This window comes from Parasteatoda tepidariorum, chromosome 6 (genome assembly GCF_982258835.1).
Source record: "Parasteatoda tepidariorum strain Cologne lab strain chromosome 6, Ptep-v5.0, whole genome shotgun sequence".
In the NCBI taxonomy this organism is placed as follows: domain Eukaryota; kingdom Metazoa; phylum Arthropoda; class Arachnida; order Araneae; family Theridiidae; genus Parasteatoda; species Parasteatoda tepidariorum.
Genome location: NC_141760.1, coordinates 18300642 through 18320436, shown reverse-complemented (window position 1 = coordinate 18320436; position 19795 = coordinate 18300642). Strand labels below are relative to the sequence as shown.

Here is a 19795-nt window from a genome sequence, read left to right as displayed (position 1 = left end):
CTTTTTTTCTTCTGTGTTTCACTAATTGATCATTTTTATTTGATTGTACTTGTTGCTTTAATTTTGCTTAGGTATCTTCTCTATGCTTAAAAAGAAGTGTTTATTTTAAATCTGGCTTTCGGCATTGGAAATAAATAAAAATGAAATTAATAAAATATATTATTTGAAAACCGAAGTCGATATTTCAAGTTTTAAATAGAAATGAAATTGCTTGTCGCGTTACAGAAGCTTCTTTAAATAAAAAATTATAAATAATTTGTACGTGTTTTAACAACCAAAAAATATTGCTTAAATGACATTTTGAACTTTTATTACTGATCAATTTTGCTTATTCTATTTATTTAAAAAAATATACTAATAATGATTATACTATAAAATTAACTAAAATACAAAGGGTTTTAGGGAATGACTTTGTTAGCTACTTATATTTTTTAAATCATTGCAAAGAAAAAAAATAATAAGGTTGAAATGTACACATTAGGGATTGCCAAATAATATTCAAGAGAAAAAAAGGCAAGCCAAACGAACCCTATTAAGGAAAGCTACCCTACATTATTACCCTGTTTGATTCTTGGAGGTAACAAGAAGGAAAAGAAAAGGAATTATTTTTAACTCCACCAAGCTTCAATAGGCAATCAGACTGACTTTGATATATTTTTCATCTCACATCCCTTACTTGCAATTCAAAAGATTTCTGTAACGTTTTTGTTTCCCTCTCGCTTAATTTTCAAATTGTTAGCCCAATTAGTGTAATTTTTTAAAAGATTCCAAAAATGTACAGTAAATTTATTCATTACTAAACATGCTGAAATAAAAATTAAGTACCATCAGTAGTATGAAACTACAAAACATATGGACGAACTTGATTACAGATTAGATGTTTGTAGTGTATAAAAGGAAGAAGAAATTCTAATTTTTAACTGAATAAATAGCTGAATATATTTTTATTTTATTTTATGTATTCATGTGTGTAATAGCTGCGAAATTATAAATATTTAAAATCAGGTTATTCTATTGTTATAACCTGTACATAATCGATGAATCAATACATTTAATTTGAAAACTAGTATTGTAAGCATATGAAAATAGTTAAATTACAATTATGATAAAAGTTAGTTCAATTGAGGAGGGAAATTCAACGTTGTGGGATATATATGAAATATATGAAACCGCTGTAAAATCTGGCTAAAATTATGCTTTTCCTCAATTTTTATATTTTATAACAGTCGTTAAACAGCCGACCCAATTTTTTTGGGGTGTACGATTACCAATGTTCAACTCCATAGCCTTGTAATTTTGAATCCAATCCGAAAGACAAAGGAACTCCTGAATCTTGAAGAATTTGGTGAAATTTGCCTTCGTGGAGGACTTTATGGTGAAACTAACCCAGATTTGCTTTACTTGCAAAGGGAAAATTTCCTCGGTTAGCCTGACGACAAGGGGACTCTATCCCATGATTCGTCTACCACTGAAGATATTTTACGTCAGCACTGTGGTAGGCGCAAGCCGGGTGCGAATTCATGTGTAACGTATCCATGTAACGTAATTGTGGGTTAATTACTTCAAAAAATCCTCCACGAAGGGTTGTTATCATCAATGTTTGATCCAGGTGTATTCCTGTCTTCCGGGTTGAGCAAAATTACAAGAATGACGAATTGGGCATTGATAGTCGTAAACCCAAAAATGGGTAAGTTGTTTAAAGCCGGTCGTAAAATAAAAAAAAATCTAATAAAAGTTTTAGCACAGGAAATTTATATTTGAGAAGTTACTCCTTTTAATTTTACGTACTCCACACCCGATCATGGAGATTATTTATTATAATTTCGAAAATTAAGAGCGGAGATTGTACTAGTAAACTAATTTCTTTTCCTATCATTAAAAAAGTGAAAAGTTAAGAGAAGTAAAATGATTTCAGAAACATTCACTAATCAACATATGACAGTTTTCATACAATTTCAACAGCTGAAGTTTTCTCGCGCATTTTTAAGATTAAATAAAATCTAAAGTATCTTATTCCAGTGGTTGTCACCTTGCATTGAACATAGGGTTGCTGCGCTATTTTAGGTCACAATGCAAATTTATGTGTTAATATCTCTTTTCTGTTTAGTATGTAAGTAATAATCAACTTAATTTTATTCTTTCGAGCCTTTAAAAAAATATACATTCTTTTTTCTTTTTCTACTGTTCTTAATGTATCTCACTCTAAATAATAATTGCAAAATAAAGATATTACAAGATCAAATATTTCATGAATGTATTTATTGACAAATAGTTAATTATTCATAATGCATTTTTCAAATATTAAATTAATTAAATAAATTTTATTAAAGAATGATAATTGATATTTACGAAATACAATTAACAATTATCCTTTTTATGCATACTCATTTGGTATTTTTCTACAGACTTTGATGCAGTTTACCCAGATGAAAATTTCCATTCGTTTTTTAGAAATACTTTAATGTCTCACAAATATATTAATTTCATTAAGTTTAGAAAATGTTTCTATGGTGTTATCCTACCTTCTGAAAATGCAACATCTTGAATCAACATTCAATATCTTTAATACAACATCATCTGAAAATCAAACATCTCGAAAATAGAAAGTATATTAAATTATTTTATTTTGTTTACAAGTATAACATTTTTTTGATTTCCAAATGCAAATATAAACAAAAGAAGAATGCTTTAAGAACAAATACATAAAAATGTTTACTTTCCCCGCCTAGGCCTACATCTATGTATCAAATAGTCATGTGTTATGTTTGCATCTTGTGCATATAAGGTGTTCCATAATCACGTCTCTTAATATTTATTCTTAAAATCCTGTCAAAAAAATGAAGAAAAGTATCTTAAAAATTGGAAGTCTCAAATTAATCATTAAAAAGGAAAAAAAACTCTTTCATAATCTGGCAAATCACTTCTGAGTATGTCAGGATTAAAAACGTCAAAACATGCTTGATTACATGTGAAAATACGAGGAAGCTAAAAAGGGCAATTAATAGAAAGTTTCACCTCTAAATCAAACACTTCGGAATTTGATAACATTTTTACTTTTTCCGTGCTTAAACCCTTTCTGGAACTGGTTTCACATTGAAAAAACTTATTTTTCGCAATGCATACATTTTTTTTGTCTATACGTTTGAGAAGGATTCTAAAAATGTATATTAACAACGGTGTTTACGAAAGACCCTGTATATTTGTACTTTTGCAATTGATGTATAAATTTAATTCGATGATTTTTTTGTCGTTAATGTGTTAGAATAGGATTTGAGTTATAAATTTATTTCAGGGGCCCGAAGACAGAGGAATCCAATGGAAAATCCAGACCTATTTCAAGGGGACATCGCTGGAATGGACAGTATAGAGGTAAGCTCCGTAACAGACGCCTTCCAACACTACAGCGGGCGTTACAGATTGTTGCACAGTCTGCAGATTATTTTTTTAATCTCATATTTCAAAATAATAATAATAAACTGCTAACAAAACAATGCCCGTTTCTTTAAAGTTAAAGATATTGCCGAATAAAATAGGGATCAAATGAAAGAGTAATGATTTTCTCTCCTATCCTCTTTGATGAACTGTAAAGAATTATCTCTGCCCCTTTTGAGATCTGGCACCCAAAACAATTCGTCGGACTGGTGCAGCTTGCGGGTAGTAAGTGTTTTGATAATGTAACGCAGTTGCAGAAACTTAAGTTTGGGAGATAAGTTTTGACTATGGCCTTTGCCTCATACAATTTTATTCACTAAAATATATCCATAAGAGGTTAAAACTTAATTAAAGTTTTTGAAGGGGGAAATATTTGATTATTTATTCATTCATTTATTTATTTATTTGATTATTTATTCAGTCAGTTATTTATTTATTTTAAATTTTTCACATAAATTTTAAATTGCTTTTCCTCTTCCAGTTTTGAATCTAAGATAATTGTGTACAATTCAAATTAAATTTAAAAAATCATTAATTTTTGTGCAGATTTTTAATTAACAAATGTTTACAGTACTCTGTTGCAAGCTAAGAAAAAACCATTATCCCTATGTAGAGAAACTGTTTGTATCTAAATGTAACGCTAAAATGATGCCAAGCTCCCAGCGCGAACGAATACCAACATCGTCAACTCTTGAAACGACACTGCACAGCCTTCTTCTTGTTTGCATTCTTAAAGTGGGAGAAATGAAAAAAAGAAAAATATAATAATCAATTAACAAGTAATAAGAATTAATAAAAATTACATCTAAAATTCGTAACAAATATACGTTTTTCTATTCGCATTTAAAAAAAACTGATGAAAGAATAATAAATATTGTTCTTAAGACGATTTACCTCTACTGTGAAACAAAAGTAAAAATTCCTGATCTCACACTAAAACACGCCATTTTTCCAATGCTTTTGCAACGTCATATATTTGTTTCTTTTTCAAGAACCAATAATTTCCATAGTTATCGAAATATGTCGTCAAGTCTAGGATTCCTCTACGACTTCGAAACTATAACCTATTTTTAATTATTCTGTGATATATATCGTGAAAGGTAGCACGAATTAAATTTCTGTTCAATGAGTTTAACTTTTATAAGCTTTTAAATTGTTTTGAAAACATAATTTGATAAAGAAATAAAGCAGAACTATAGTCGCGGATGACAACTTAAGTTCTATACCGCAATAGCCTTTTCTTAACTTACAACTGAGTATGGTGCAAATATAGCTATTGTTTGTTCAAGTCAAAAGTTTAGAATAATAGTTTGAAAATATTATATTTGGAGTGCTATATCTTAGAGACTTTTATTGTATAAATCTTGAACTTTTTTTTAGTTTTTTAAGTGCTATAACTATAATTTTATTCCGTCTCTCTTTTAAGCACTATTGTATAGTTTCAAATTAAACTTTCATACTTACATTTTTCTATTTGATTCATATCTATTATTTGCAAATTCATATTGTGTAAATTCATATTATGCAAATTCATATTGTGTAAATTCAAATTCAGATTTTGCAAATTCATATCTACTATTTGCAAATTCAATTATAAGTTTGGTATAGTGTAATTCATACAGTATTAGTCTTCCACCTGATTGCATTTTGGTCGAATAAATTTTCTGATTTGTGAAGATGGTGCTGAAAATTGTCTGAAAATTCTGATATCGGAGTGGAAAAGCTATAATTTAGGATCAGTTAGAGTTTGTTAGGAAATAAAAGATGATTTTTCCCTGTGGGCACCTGAGAGCCTAAGTCAAGGAGGAGGTCCACGCCACACTCCTATTCATAAGGTGGGCCACATTCACACAACAAGCAGAGGGAAACATCCATGTCCTGAGAAGGATTCGAATCCAGAGTCGAGCACGCTGGCCTCTCGACCACCCCACTGGCTACCCGACTTGCTATCGTACATATCATACAATTTTCTTTTCCAAATTTAAAGCATTTTTCATTTCGTAGTGTCTTGTTAATTAAAAATATTTATCTTTTTTTTTACTTCTAGGACAGAAATGCCGTGAATCACAAATCCTTATTGTGGCCAAATGGTGTTATTCCGTATAGATTAGATCCCAGTGCAAGTTAGTATTTTGTAAATAATCAGGTATAAAGTTCGTATTTATTATAAAAAACATTTATTAAAACTATTCTTTAAATTACTCCGATTTTAAAATCAAAGCACTTAAGCAAATCAGAGCTTTTAGGCGAATAATTTGTATGAAATTTAAATATTTAAGAAAAATAAAATTTCTGAACCATTTTCCTACACTTGTCAATACACAATATCCAACAAATTAGCCATCTTAAATACGGAATAAAATTAATATAAATCTTACTTTTTTCTTTTATGAACAGAGAGCTATTTTTCTATCTTTCCATTCTAATTAATTAAAAAATTAAATTTTATTTAATTTTAATAAAATAACTAATAATTAATCATTTTAATAATTAATTAAACATAATTGCCAGTTCTGGAGAAGAAAAAAAGGGCAGTTCCAGTAAGTTCAAAACTAGTTTTTATTCAAAAAATATTGATATTTAAGCTTCGAAAAAATAAGAATTTTTAAATTACTTAAATATTTTCAAAACAATTTTTCATGTAAATTTTGTTTATGATGTTAAATGTGGTCCACAGCACATAACAGTACTATCATAACAGTAAAAACAGCAATAACTAACATCAAATGTTAATAAAATACCTAGATTCATTGACAATACTTCTTTTAATAATATGATATCTTATTTAGATAGGGGGAGTGCTTTAAGAGGAATGAGGCATATATCAAGTAAAACTTGCATAAAATTCAAAGAGCAAACTACAGAAACTGACTACATAAGAATATTTTCAGGACAAGGGTAAGAATAGAAATTTATATATATCTTTATGTAATATGAGAAGAGAGTGAAATGATGACGAATAGCCAATCACAGAACACTTGCAGATAGTGACGCACAAAACAGCCAATTAAAATTAAGAACGCATGTGTGGGAAAAAGTAATAATTTCTAATAATGCTGCTTGCTAAAATGTTGCAACTAAACTTACCATTTAAATATGAGTGGATCCAGTTTTTCCTCATTCATTTCAATATTGTTTTGGTTGTCATCAGCATAAAATTAACAGAAGTCGTAAAGGTATTGTTTTCCTTTAAATATTTTTGTATCCGTAATTTAAAGTTCTTTTCCAGTACTGCTATTATTGGAGAAAATATTAAATTATGATTGTGAACTCATCAAATTTTTTTGAACAATATAACGTTGTAAGAATATAAATGTTATTTTAAAAAATGATTACTTCGAAAAATCACTTCTGTTCACCAAGAGATCTAATTGCTTATAATACTAATAGATAGTAATGTTTGGACGTGGGAAGTAGAGGCACAAGCTTAAGCAAACAGAATTCCTTTTAGTATATACATGTTAGGTGAATAATTTTAACTTTCGTCGAAAAACTGTTTTCAGCCAAGAAAAGACAATTATTGCGAAACAATCAATCGAAACAATCATATATATATATATATATATATATATATATATATATATATATATATATATATATATATATATATATATATATATATATATATATATATATATATATATATATATATATATATATATATATATATATATATATATATATATATATATATATATATATATATATATATATATATATATATATATACAGGGTTATTCATAATTCCATCCGGCGTTTCGAAGCGTTATAGTAAAAAAACGAAGACGAATATGGCAAAAAAGAACATATGAAATTATTCCAAAAGTATTCAAGTTTTAATTTAAGCAGTTGCCGGTAGATAGCAGTAACATGTACCACTGAAGGCAGTTGTAGTAAAGAAAAATGTCGTTTGCGGTCGGAGGGAATTATGAATAACCCTGTATATTAAGAAAATATTGCCGTGTCAAAGCTGAGTTTTGAACTGCCGGTCACTCGCACATGAGACTGACAAATTAGCCTCCTCGGGCAAACTATGTACCTAGCTACAGGAAACTAAGTAGCTTTATAACGTGTTTACCACACACTTTTAAATTATTAGGCATCCAAGGACGAAAAATAAAAAGATGAATTCCTATTCCTTATGTGATGGCCTAACTTCCAGGTTTCGAAGTATGCTCACTTGATTCTCTTTGGCTGAAGATCCAGTATGCACGGATAGAACTTTGGTTATTTAACCATATTAGGTGAAATTAATTAACGAATGATTTTTCTTCCAGTTAACAATTTGAATACGATTTTGTTTACGGTTATTTAATTGTTCTGATTGAATGTTGTAAAATAACAAAAAAACTGCTATTTAACGATTTCTTCGAGAAATTTCTAACAGTGTGTCGTCACTTGGTAACTTTGTGACCTAGATTATGATAAATTCACTATATCCCTTAGCAGAAAACCTTCCATTTTCATCTCTGTTATTTTTAATTCATTATCCAAGTCTTCGGGCATCTTTGGAATTCCAGGCTATATTATAGATCAAAGTTCTGCAGTTTTAATATAACAGTCACCTACTTATTTGAACTATTTATTTTCCACTTCATTTATAAAATACAAAACAAATTATACTTGAGCATCCTAAGGAATTATGTAAAATAATTTAAGATCACTTTTCTTCGTTATTTATGTTTTCAAAACGTTCTCGAAACAGTTCGTTAAGCTTACAATAAAAAAAGATACAAAAAATAATAGCAGGGATACAAGGATAAAAATTGTTTTTAAACCTTATGAAAGAAAACGGAGATGGACACAGTAGATCTTGCCTCTTCTTTGCTTGTCAAGCTACTGAATTTAGAGTTTAGTAAGAGCTTAATTTTAGTTCTTATTTAGAGTTAAAATTGCTAGTTTTGTAAATATTCTGCAATATCCTAAAGTATGTTAATACAATTTGCTTCACTCAGGCTATTAACAGTCATAACCCTTTTTTGGATGATTTTTCCCTTTTTGTGTGAAAAAACTTGCTCCGACAGTAAGGACAGATAGTACAAAGAAGGAAAGAACATCCATGCCTTGCCCGGGATTCGAACCCAGAACCTTTCTGGTGCAAGGACAGTTCTCTAACTCCTACACAGGCCGGTCGGTGCGTGAAAACAATCGTATTTAAAAAACGTATCATGGAAATATCCATCCTCATACAAATTTGCAAGTTAAGCTTAATACAAAATAAGCAAAAAATGTAATTGTATCAATTTTATTCCTTATGATAATTTTAAAACAATTCTCCTCTTGCAACAATCATCTAATTCCATCTGCATCGCTGTACTCGACATCAGAATTTTCTTGACCATCTTCTGATAGCCTACCGCCTGCTAACTGGTCCAAATAATCTTCAATGACCCTCTCTTCTAAATTTCTCTACAAAAGTAATATAAAATAAACATATAGTAAAAAATATTTTCTTCATACATTAGAAGTGAAACAACTGCATAGTGATGTAAATTTCTCTAATGCATAGTGATGTAAATTTCATGGTTTGGGGAATAATATTTGGGGTATTCAATTTAAATTGCAAGGAAAACAAAACCTCATTATTGCTTTTATTAGCAAAGAAATCTCAGATTAGTCATGAGGGAACTTTCTCTCATCATGTAAAAGAAGGGGTAATCATAAATATTTTTTACCAAAAACAAGTGTCCCTTAATTGATTAAAAAAATTTGCAATGTACTTTAATGAATCGAAAAAAGTTTTTCAAAACAAACAAAAGAAATATTTAAGGCTACTTATTTTTTCAATCATAAAACATGGAAGTAAATAATTGTTCTTGATTTCTGGGATGAACAATATAATATTGCTCAAAAGAGAAATAAAATCGCGTTCTACTGTATATGGCATATATTGTAATGAATATATGACATATTTTGTAATTAATATATGACATATATTATAAGGAATATAATATATGTTTTAATGAAATCTTAACACTGATATTTTCATAATGTGTTATTTTTCGTGATAACAGGTGTTATTCTCATTGGGGTCGAACGGGTGGCATGCAACCAGTATCCTTAGGGGATGGCTGTGAGCCATTGGGAACTGTTATTCATGAGTTGACCCACGCTATAGGATTCGATCATGAACAGTGTAGATCTGACAGGGACGATTACATCACCATTCTTTGGGAAAACATAATGACTGGTAAGTAACGATAAAATTCTGCGTAATGCATCAACAGAAAAGCTTACATTTTACCCACTTAAAAATATGCATTGAGAAAAGCGATGTGAAACAATATTTAAAGTAATAGGAACTTATAGTTAATCGATTTATTTTTATATAAATCATAAATTTTTCATATAAAAAATTTTTTTATTCATAAATTAAAAAAATATTTTTAAAATTTATAAAAATTAATTTTTACTTAATTTATTAATTTAAATTAAATTTGTAAAAAAATTAGTTTTTCAAATTTATAAAAAAAAATTTACATACTGGTAAATAGAATACTCTTATGGGTTTTCCCTAATCACGATTTCTAATTTATATGCTGGCTTCGAATTCATGTAAAAAGCGAATTAAAAAATAGTAAGAGAATTAAGGGTCACCATCAATAAATGAGAGAAAAAATTGTTATCGAAATGACGTTATTTAAAATTAAAAACTCAAGCACAATTCTCTATTTTCGATGGATTAGGATTAAAAATATGTTCCAAAATTTAACTTGGTAAAGAAAGGGAGTAGTCATTTGATGAAACAAAATATTTTTAAACAATTCCCATGAAATACGGTACCATCTTGAATACAGTAGATGACAGAAAATAATTTCCATTTACTTAATATGAAAAAGAAAATCACGCGACAGAAAATTTAACACTACGGTTTACTCAATTTTTCTAAATCAAGTAATAATATCCTACTTCAAAGCAACTCCAATAATATACGTGTTGAAGAATCCTTAAAGCACGTAAGACGTTATTACTAAACTCCTTTATTTGATGTTGGTATGGTAAACGTGTCTCCTTGATTTATGGAACTTTTACAGGCATTAAAATTATTTACATTAAATCTTAATTCAATGTAAATAATTAAAATCTGCCATTAAAATCTTAAAACAAGCTTTCTTGAGATAAAATGATAATGGTTCAACAGTAACGTAACGTTACAATAATATTGGTAATTAATGTTATGATTCCTTTCAGGAATGGAAGATCAATTTGATAAGCTGAGACCAAATCAAGAGAGGTTGATCAATAAATTCGATTATGATTCAATTATGTTATATGGCGAGAAAGCGTTCTCCAAAGATTACTATTCTAAGACTATGGTCGCCAAGACACCAGGCATTCGACTGATTGACCCCTATGACAAAAATCAACTCAGTTCAAGTGATATTTACAGAATAAATACACTCTATGAATGTTCTTAGTAAAACTTGTCCAAAGGTTGTTCTATTGGAGATTATAATAAACTGATTCACATGGCACTTGATTCAATAACTATTTCTGTTCCACAAATATAAAACATCTCACATAACGTAAAACAAGTGTGTACAAATACAAAACATATCACATAACAGCGTGAAATATGGGTGTACAATTATTTCTGTTGCACGAAGAACAAACATCTCACATAGCAACGTGAAATAAGTGTGTACAATTAATTTTGTTTTACAATTACAAAACTTCTCACATGACAACACGAAAATGTGCTTACACTTCGTAAAAATAAGACTAAAATGTCTGCACACACTAAAATGTCTGTCAACTAAAAGCTTTTTATAAACTGCTTTTGTACATATTAAGATTCAAAAAATGCTATTTAAGCTAGCAAAACTAATATTTAAATCCCCATTGAGTTTCAAATATCAATTCTTAAACGAGAAAACGGTGAATCACTATTGAAGATTAAAATAAAATAAGATAGTTTTCTTCACCAAAATACACCTTTCAGATTTTATGATAAACTGTGGTGTTCCACTTCTTCAAACAGCCACGATTGCTTCGCATTCCTTGTTGAATCATAACGATAATCAGATTGTTACGCTAAAATTAAAAATTCAGTTAAAAATTCTTATTAAGTTATTGTCTTAATGCAGATTTGGTTTCACAGAATTGTTTTATTAAAATGTCTTGGGAAAACTGCACAGGAATAATTGTAAACATCATACAGCAATACAAGCGTGGGATATGAAGATTATTAAAAACAAATTTATCTTTACAGCTTGAATGATTTTTATGATTGTATGACAGTATTTCGACATTTGTTTCAACTCAAGTTTTTATCAATTTAAATGTTTAATGAAGTTATATTGACCCAATGCGAAATGAATATTGACTTAATGCAAAATGAATGTTAACTTAAAGTATATTTTATTTTAAAACCAGGCGTTTAACCGCCTACCAATTTTGACCTTACGACTATCAATGCTCAACTCCAAAGCCTTGAAATTTCAAACCCAAACTAGAAGACAAAAGAACATCTGGATCAAGGGCAAACAAATCTTTGCCTGGAACTTTTTGATGGATGCATCACACATTTGTGCAACAGGCAGAGGGAAATCACGAAAATCTACCACAAACAGCCCGACCGCAAGAGAATTCAGACCCGCGACTCGTCTACCACTGGGGATATTATACATCAGCATTTTTATTATATATATATATATATATATATATATATATATATATATATATATATATATATATATATATATATATATATATATATATATATATATATATATATATATATATATATATATATATATATATATATATATATATATATATATATATATATATATATATATATATATATATATATATATATATATATATACTAGCTGACCCGGCAAACGTTGTTATGCCATATGATTTAGTTCTTGAGTATGAAAATATATCTTATTTATTGTAAGTGTGTGCGTATGTGGTATGTGAGTGGCAGTGGCATGGAGCGCTGTGAACGATGACGGAAGGTGAAAATAACAACACACCAAATAATAATTTTTTAAATTTATTGTAACTTTTTTTTATAAATTATATATACAACTAATTCTGAAAATATTAGTAAACAGTATTAATCTCTTAGTGCAATGGAGTGTACAATATTTTTTATCATTCCGTCTTTTGCTAACACAAATAAACTGGATGGTTTACCCACTCGAGAGCATGCCACGTATAATTGTCCGTGTGAAAAACATGGTGTGCTCAAATCTAAGCCACAAACAGACATTGTTTGGCCTTGAGATTTATTAATAGTCATTGCAAATGCCAATCTAATGGGGAATTGAATGCGTTTAAATTGAATTGGCACATCTGTGGGTATAATAGGGATTCGTGGAAGTAATACACTTTCACCCCGGAATTTTCCATTTAAAATAATGACTTCGATAACGTTGTTCATTAATTTTTTAACGACCAATCGCGTGCCGTTGCTCAGCTGTGGTGGGTTCAAATTACGAAGCAAAATAACAGGAGATCCAACTTTAAGTACTAAATTATGCGGTGGCATGCCTGGTAAATCCAATGAATTTAAAAACTCTGTTGGAAAATATGCAGCTTCCATAGGATCGCAAACTGCATCAACGGATTTTTATGTCACCATGTTACCTGGCAATAACTGTTGTATTTTCAGATTCAATTCGTTGACGTCCACATTTTTTGCTGCTAAAATCGCCCTTTCTGCAAGCCACTCATGATTAATGTATTGCGTGTGTAAATCGGGAAATATAAGGTTAATGAGAGCATCTTTTGAATCAATGATTGTGCAGAAATCCTCCGGTAATTTTATGCATCCTGTCTCATCCTTGGTAACTTTTCCATCACCGATATCTAGCAATTGTTTTGAGAATGTTTCAGCAGATGGATCCTGAAGCATTTGGACTCGCATATTTACTGTGAGTTGAACTTTTTCAACATTATACCACAGTGGAGATGATTTCAAGCAAGCATTGATCTCATCAGCGTACGTTGAACGCGGAATGACGGGAAGTGTTTGCCTGAAATCACCTGAAAGGAGTAGCAGAGTGCCGCCAAATAAAATAATTTGTCATTGTTCTTTATATCTTTCAATGTCCTATTCAACGCCTCAAGCGAATGTTTGTGTGCCATTGTGCATTCATCCCAGATGATAATTTTACAGTGTTTCAACACTGTGGCCATAGACGATTGCTTTTTTATGCTGCACGCTGCGTCCGGGTTGTTTTGAATATTTAGTGGCAGCTTAAATACTGAATGAGCTGTTCTGCCTCCATCCAATAAAGTTGCCGCAATGCCAGATGATGCAACGGCCAACGCGATGCCATTATTTGATCGTATTTCAGCAAGAATTAGCGAAATAATAAATGTTTTGCCAGTTCCACCTGGTGCTTCCAAAAAAAAAATCCACCTTGACCTGCCGAAACTGCGAGCATAATGCGGTCATATATGTTCCTTTGTTCCTCATTCATCAGTGGAACATTGCGAGTCACAATAGCTGCCATTTCTACTGTATTGTAATGAAGTTCACGATTCATGTCATTGTTTAAAAAATCAGATGCACTTCGATTTGGCGAAAGCATACCGAAATGACTGAGAGGCAAGTTGGCAATAGTAATGTAAAGATCCTCAATAGCAATCAGTGCTTCATTGTACATAGCATCGCTGAATGCTATCGTTAGATCGTTACAACGTGTGCGATGGTGATACAGTATATCATCAGTCATCGAATCTTTGTGATTATCCCATAAAGTTTCTATTCTGCCCGGGAAACATGTAGTTAATACTATAGCGAATATGACAAGAATTTGCTTAGCAGTACAGTTCAATGCTGCTTCAGCAAGCATACATTCCAACTGGTTGTCATCTTCCAGCAAGCCGAGTGCAAGGCATGCATCTTTATACGTTGGATGCTGATGCCCATCGACTTTACGTATATCGCGAAATGACAATGAGCCGGTGACATTAACCAACAACAGTCGAAGATAAAAGCACTCAGTCTGCCTTGGATTGACTGTAAATACTCTCCCCAAGGCGTTTGATTTGAATAAACCGGGACATGCTTCAGCCGGTGTGCCTTGCTTGCGGGGTATCCATTTTTTTGTTTCAGACCATATGAAATAGTGTGGTACTTCTGAGTAAAGTAATGTCCGTGCAAAAGCACCAAAAGCATCAGCACGATTACACAATTCAAAAAATTCGGTGAGTGTAGTTTTTGGTGGATTTATAGCTCTGTCAATCGCTGTCTCGTTCGTGAAATATACGCGATGACCGTTTTCAAGATGGACGGCTAAATGAATAACTGTTGGATCCCGTTCATGAATTGGGAAACCAAAGATACGCCAAACTGCTTCATTGGAGCTGATGTACCGGCCAATTTGGTACAGCGTTATTTCATCGTTGTTATTCACTGGAGGGGCAGTCACATTGGTATTTTCAACTCGAAATACTGCCATATCACTGCCTTTATTCACATACTTGCAAATATATTTGATGCTCTTCACTGAACTACAAAACTCTACATTAATATGAGCTTGGAATGTTTTGCTCAGTAGAGGTGAATAAGGCACGACCCAACGATTGTCAATGTCAATGTCGATGTTGCTGATATTTTTAATAAACAATTGTCCGCCATTATCGGAATTTCTTCGACGATATATTGGATATCCGTCAACATTTGTGATCGTATCGTTAGTGAAATTTTTAGGAAACCTTTTCCATTTGCCATACACGGCGATAAACGATTAAAATTGCCGCATGGGCCATGAATCATGTTAACTGTAACAATATCAAACAGCAATTGATCAGTAGACGGATTTGGAATTTCCGCAGAAATTACACTATCGATTTCTTCAGGACGTATTTTGTTGATTAACCAAATCAAAATGTGCGCATGAGGTAATCCCCTCTTTTGCCATTCAACCGAATACATCCAGCAACGTGTAGGACCAAATACTTGTAATTTCGTAATGAAACTTATTAAAGACTTTAACTTTTGTCTGAATACACGTGCTGTAATGTCATGACGATGTATTGCATTTTGGCCGGGAAAAAGCAATGATGTAATCTCTGGCCATTTAGGATTACACGTGAACGTGATAAACAAACACGGTCGTCCGTACTCGCGCACGTAAGCCAGAGCATCCTGGATATATTCTTGCATATGACGTGGACTGCCTATATAGGATGATGGTAGAATGACCGAGTTACCAATTTCGGCGGCATCGGCGCTGCTGACAATAGCGTCTCGCAAGTGAATGTATTCTTCAGCACGCAGCTGTTGTTGATTATATCGCAAATCGTAGTCGTTCACTCTCTATCTTCACGTACATGTCGACCATGAATTGTTGACAAAGCTCACGATATCGTAGAATGATGTTGTCCTGACCGCGTCTATTCATCAACTGATACGCATAATAATCCTTCGCACTAACATTCTTGTTTGTTTCGGCTCCTGTAATAATTATACTAATAAATATAATGATAAATAAATAATAAAAATATCATTATAAATAAATAATAAAAATACAATTATAAATAATTCATATCTGTATCTCTATATAATTATATAGTAATTAATAAATAATAAATGTAAGGATCCTAACGGGAGCTCTGGCGACGTTGCAGATGCTAGGGTGGGCTTGTGATTAGCGACTGACATCGGGGGAAGCGTGGTATGTCGCCGTTGTAACTGTTTTCCTGGTCACAGTTTTTCTTTCTGATAGATGCCCCCTCCGGGGGCATAGGTGCAGAGCTGTGTGCCGGCGTCCATGTCCATGTTAAATGAGTAATGTTCAAGTCCACAATGAATGAAGTACCTGTTGCGGGATCACGGTGTTTAATATTTACGCAATATCCATCTTGTCCCTTCCAAAAAATTAGCGGATATTGGAGAGCGTCATATTAACGGTGTGTTTCAGCAATGAACTGGAGATTATTATTTCTTCTACGAATCACGATTTGTCGTGCAGTTGTTCGATCGCCAACCATGATTCCAGCAACGTCGTCAACAACAGGTGCATTGAATCTACGAATATGCTCTCCAACAGGTGTTTTATCAGGGCTGATGACAATAGCGTGATGATCACTTTGTAATTTAGGCAAGTGTGATTTGAATATTTTCAATAATTCATTGTGCTCATTCAATAGAGCGTCCAGCTCACCAACGATGCGTTTGGCAAAAAATGAATTGAGGTGATTGTATTCACAACGTGCGTCTACGCGCGCATCTTTGCCGCCCATGAAATAGATTTGCAAAAATTTATGCGCTTCGTTTGGCATTGGCAGCAATGAGCCCACTTTGTGATAAATTTGACCTTTGACTTTAAATGTTGAATTGAATTGTTGACCATATGCCGTATTATTTTTAACTATTTCTGTTGCTCCGAATGATGTCATTTGGAAACAGGAATTGAATGTCCGAATTGATTTCAGGAACACATTTGAATCTGGATTCGTGCCAAACAGTAAACCCTTTAATGATTCAGGTAGTGTATCAATTACATGTAGTTGTACTTTTCCTGATGAGCAACACATCCCGGCTGGCTCATTTTTGAACTTAAGAGCATTACAATGCAGGCATTCCTTGTCCATAGCACCAATTATGACTTTTGAATGAGCATAATATTCAACATTAGGCTTATACTCGAATGCTAGGCGCAGGAAAGACTGAGAGTTAAAAGATCGATGTGCCTGTTGGCGTTGTTGTTCATTTACTCTTAGTCTGTTAAATGTGAGTCGGCGCGATCGTCTTTGTTCCAATCTTCTTTCTTCATTTCGGTCAGCTCGTGCATCTTCTGATTCTACTTGATGCAATCGTGCCATGCTCTCACGTGCATCAGTATTGTCTTGCTGGATTTTTTCTGCGTTTCTTTCGGCTCTTGCATTCTGCATGAATGTAGCTTGATATGTTTTACGGCCCAAAGAAGCCCCTCTACGTCGTTTTGGCATTGTTTGCTGTTAAAAAAAAATTAAATTACTTAATGATGAAAAAAAGTATTATGTATTTATTTATATTTTATTTAAGTTATAATTCTTTTGGAGCGTTTGGATGAGAGTAAACTTTGTGAGCTGCGCGCGCAGAAAACGACAGGATAAAGTTAGCCATAGAATGAAATTAATTAAAAATATATATTTTTACTTAAATAATACCTTTTTGATTGATTTTAATATTTATATTTGATCATTACAGCATTTTTATTATTTTAAATTTTTTTCCATACGCCAAAAAATTATAACTTCTAACACATATACATAAGTACACACACGCTTTTTTAATTTAACATACTTTTCATGATATTTCTCTTTTGAAATAACAGAGCAGAATTACTCTTAAAATCAATAATTGTATCAATTATTTATAAAATAGGAATGAATAATGACAGCTCTGCAGATTAATAAATTAATAAAAATTTACTTGAGAATAACACTTAAATAGTAAAATGATATTTGTAAACGTATGATGAAAAACAGCATAGTAGTAATGTGTTTATTTATCTTTTATTACTTAACCTACCTTTCACAATATTTTTCCTTCAGAATAATACAGTAGAAATACTCTTAATATTAATAATTATTATTAATATTTACAGCACTGCAAATTCGATGGAAATGATAATTGTAAACGTCACAACGGCGTTCGATGTACAAACAATAATAATGGCCGAAATTTTTCCGAAAACTGCGTGAGAAGTGAGATACTGCTTATTGCAAACCTGCCAACTTTTAATCCTTTTGAGGATGATTTTACCCTGCGGTAGTTAAGCGGAATTTAAATTATAATTTCAGACAGAAATATTCGCTGTATTTAAATCAAGCTAATGCGTACTTCTACAATAGTATTACATATTAATATATATGCTTAATTTTTTTAAAAATAGTAGTGGATCAAAAAGATAATAAATTAAGTTTATAAATGCAAGGAATATATAGAAAGCATACATTTTGCTACTAATTGAAATAAAGAAATAAAATTCTACCTGGTTGTCGTCTTCCAGCAAGCCGAGTGCAAGGCATGCATCTTTATACGTTGGATGCTGATGTCCATCGACTTTACGTATATCTTGAAATGACAATGAGCCGGTGACATTAACCAACAACATTCGAAGATAAAAGCACTCAGTCTGCCTTGGATTGACTGTAAATGATCTCCCCAAGGCGTTTGATTCGAATAAACCGGGACAACGGCCTTCATCGGTGTGCCTTGCTTGCGGGAAGTCCATTTCTTTTTGTTTGAGCCCATGTGAAATAGTGTGGTACTTCTGAACAGAGTAATGTCTGTGCAAAGGCATCAAACGCATCCGCACGATTACACAATTCAAAAAAATTCGGTGAGTGTAGTTCTTGGTGGATTTATAGCTCTGTCAATCGCTGTCTCGTTCGTGAAATATACGCGCTGACCGTTTTCAAGATGGACGGCTAAATGACTAACGGTAGGATCATGAATAGGGAATCCAAAGTTGCGGCAAACAGCTTCATTGGAGCTGATGTACCGGCCAATTTGGTAGAGCGTTATTTCGTCGTTGTTATTCACTGGAAAAGCGGTCACATTGGTATTTTCAACTCGAAATACTGCCATATCACTGCCTTTATTCACATACTTGCAAATATATTTGATGCTCTTCTTTTAAGGGCGAGCATAAGTATTAGAGTTTAAAGTGAATTGTTGCAACGTGCGTGAATATTACTTTTTGATTTATCAGGTTTCTATGTCTAGTTTGGATTGGAATATGATTAAATAAAGATATATTTAAAATATACGTTAAATCTGTCCAAAAAATGAAAAAAAAAAATTAGTTATAAACCTATTCTCATACCTACTGAATATACATATAAAATTTCATCAAAATCGATCCAGCCGTTTAGGAGGAGTTTAACCACTAAAACTGTGACAAGAGATTTATATATATATATATATATATATATATATATATATATATATATATATATTCGAAATATTCGAAATGAAGAATAAAGCAAAGAAAAATTATAGACATATGAAGAAGGAAAAAAAAGGGGGGGATAATAAGTAAAAAATAACAAACAACAGTTTATATATATATATATAAATAAAAATGAAATTTTATTTAAAAAACCGGAAAAAAAAGATATAATCTTTTCTTCAGCCCACACGATTATATCCGCAAAACAGAGTGCTTTCTGATATTGTATCAATAAAGCCAAAGCAAAATATATTAATACAATAGTGTGAGGAGCACTCAAAAATTTTTTTAATATATATATATATATATTAAAAAAAATTTTTTTTAATATATATATATATATTTATATATATATATATATATATATATATATATATATATATATATATATATATATATATATATATATATATCGTAATGGTTTCGTATGTAATGTAAGATGGTTTCAGCATGAT

The 19795-nt window shown here is 31.4% G+C and overlaps 1 protein-coding gene across 1 annotated transcript; it reads left to right on the top strand.

The window, feature by feature from the left end:
• Window positions 1-1956: 1956 nt before the first annotated feature.
• LOC107441050 (astacin-like metalloprotease toxin 5) lies at window positions 1957-10907 on the top strand. Its single transcript, XM_087165489.1, has 6 exons — window positions 1957-2110; window positions 3293-3369; window positions 5480-5555; window positions 6222-6330; window positions 9447-9622; window positions 10624-10907. Exons 1-6 carry the CDS (start codon window positions 2071-2073, stop codon window positions 10848-10850), a joined length of 705 nt encoding a protein of 234 aa, XP_087021615.1. The 5' UTR covers window positions 1957-2070; the 3' UTR covers window positions 10851-10907.
• The last annotated feature ends 8888 nt before the right edge of the window (window positions 10908-19795 follow it).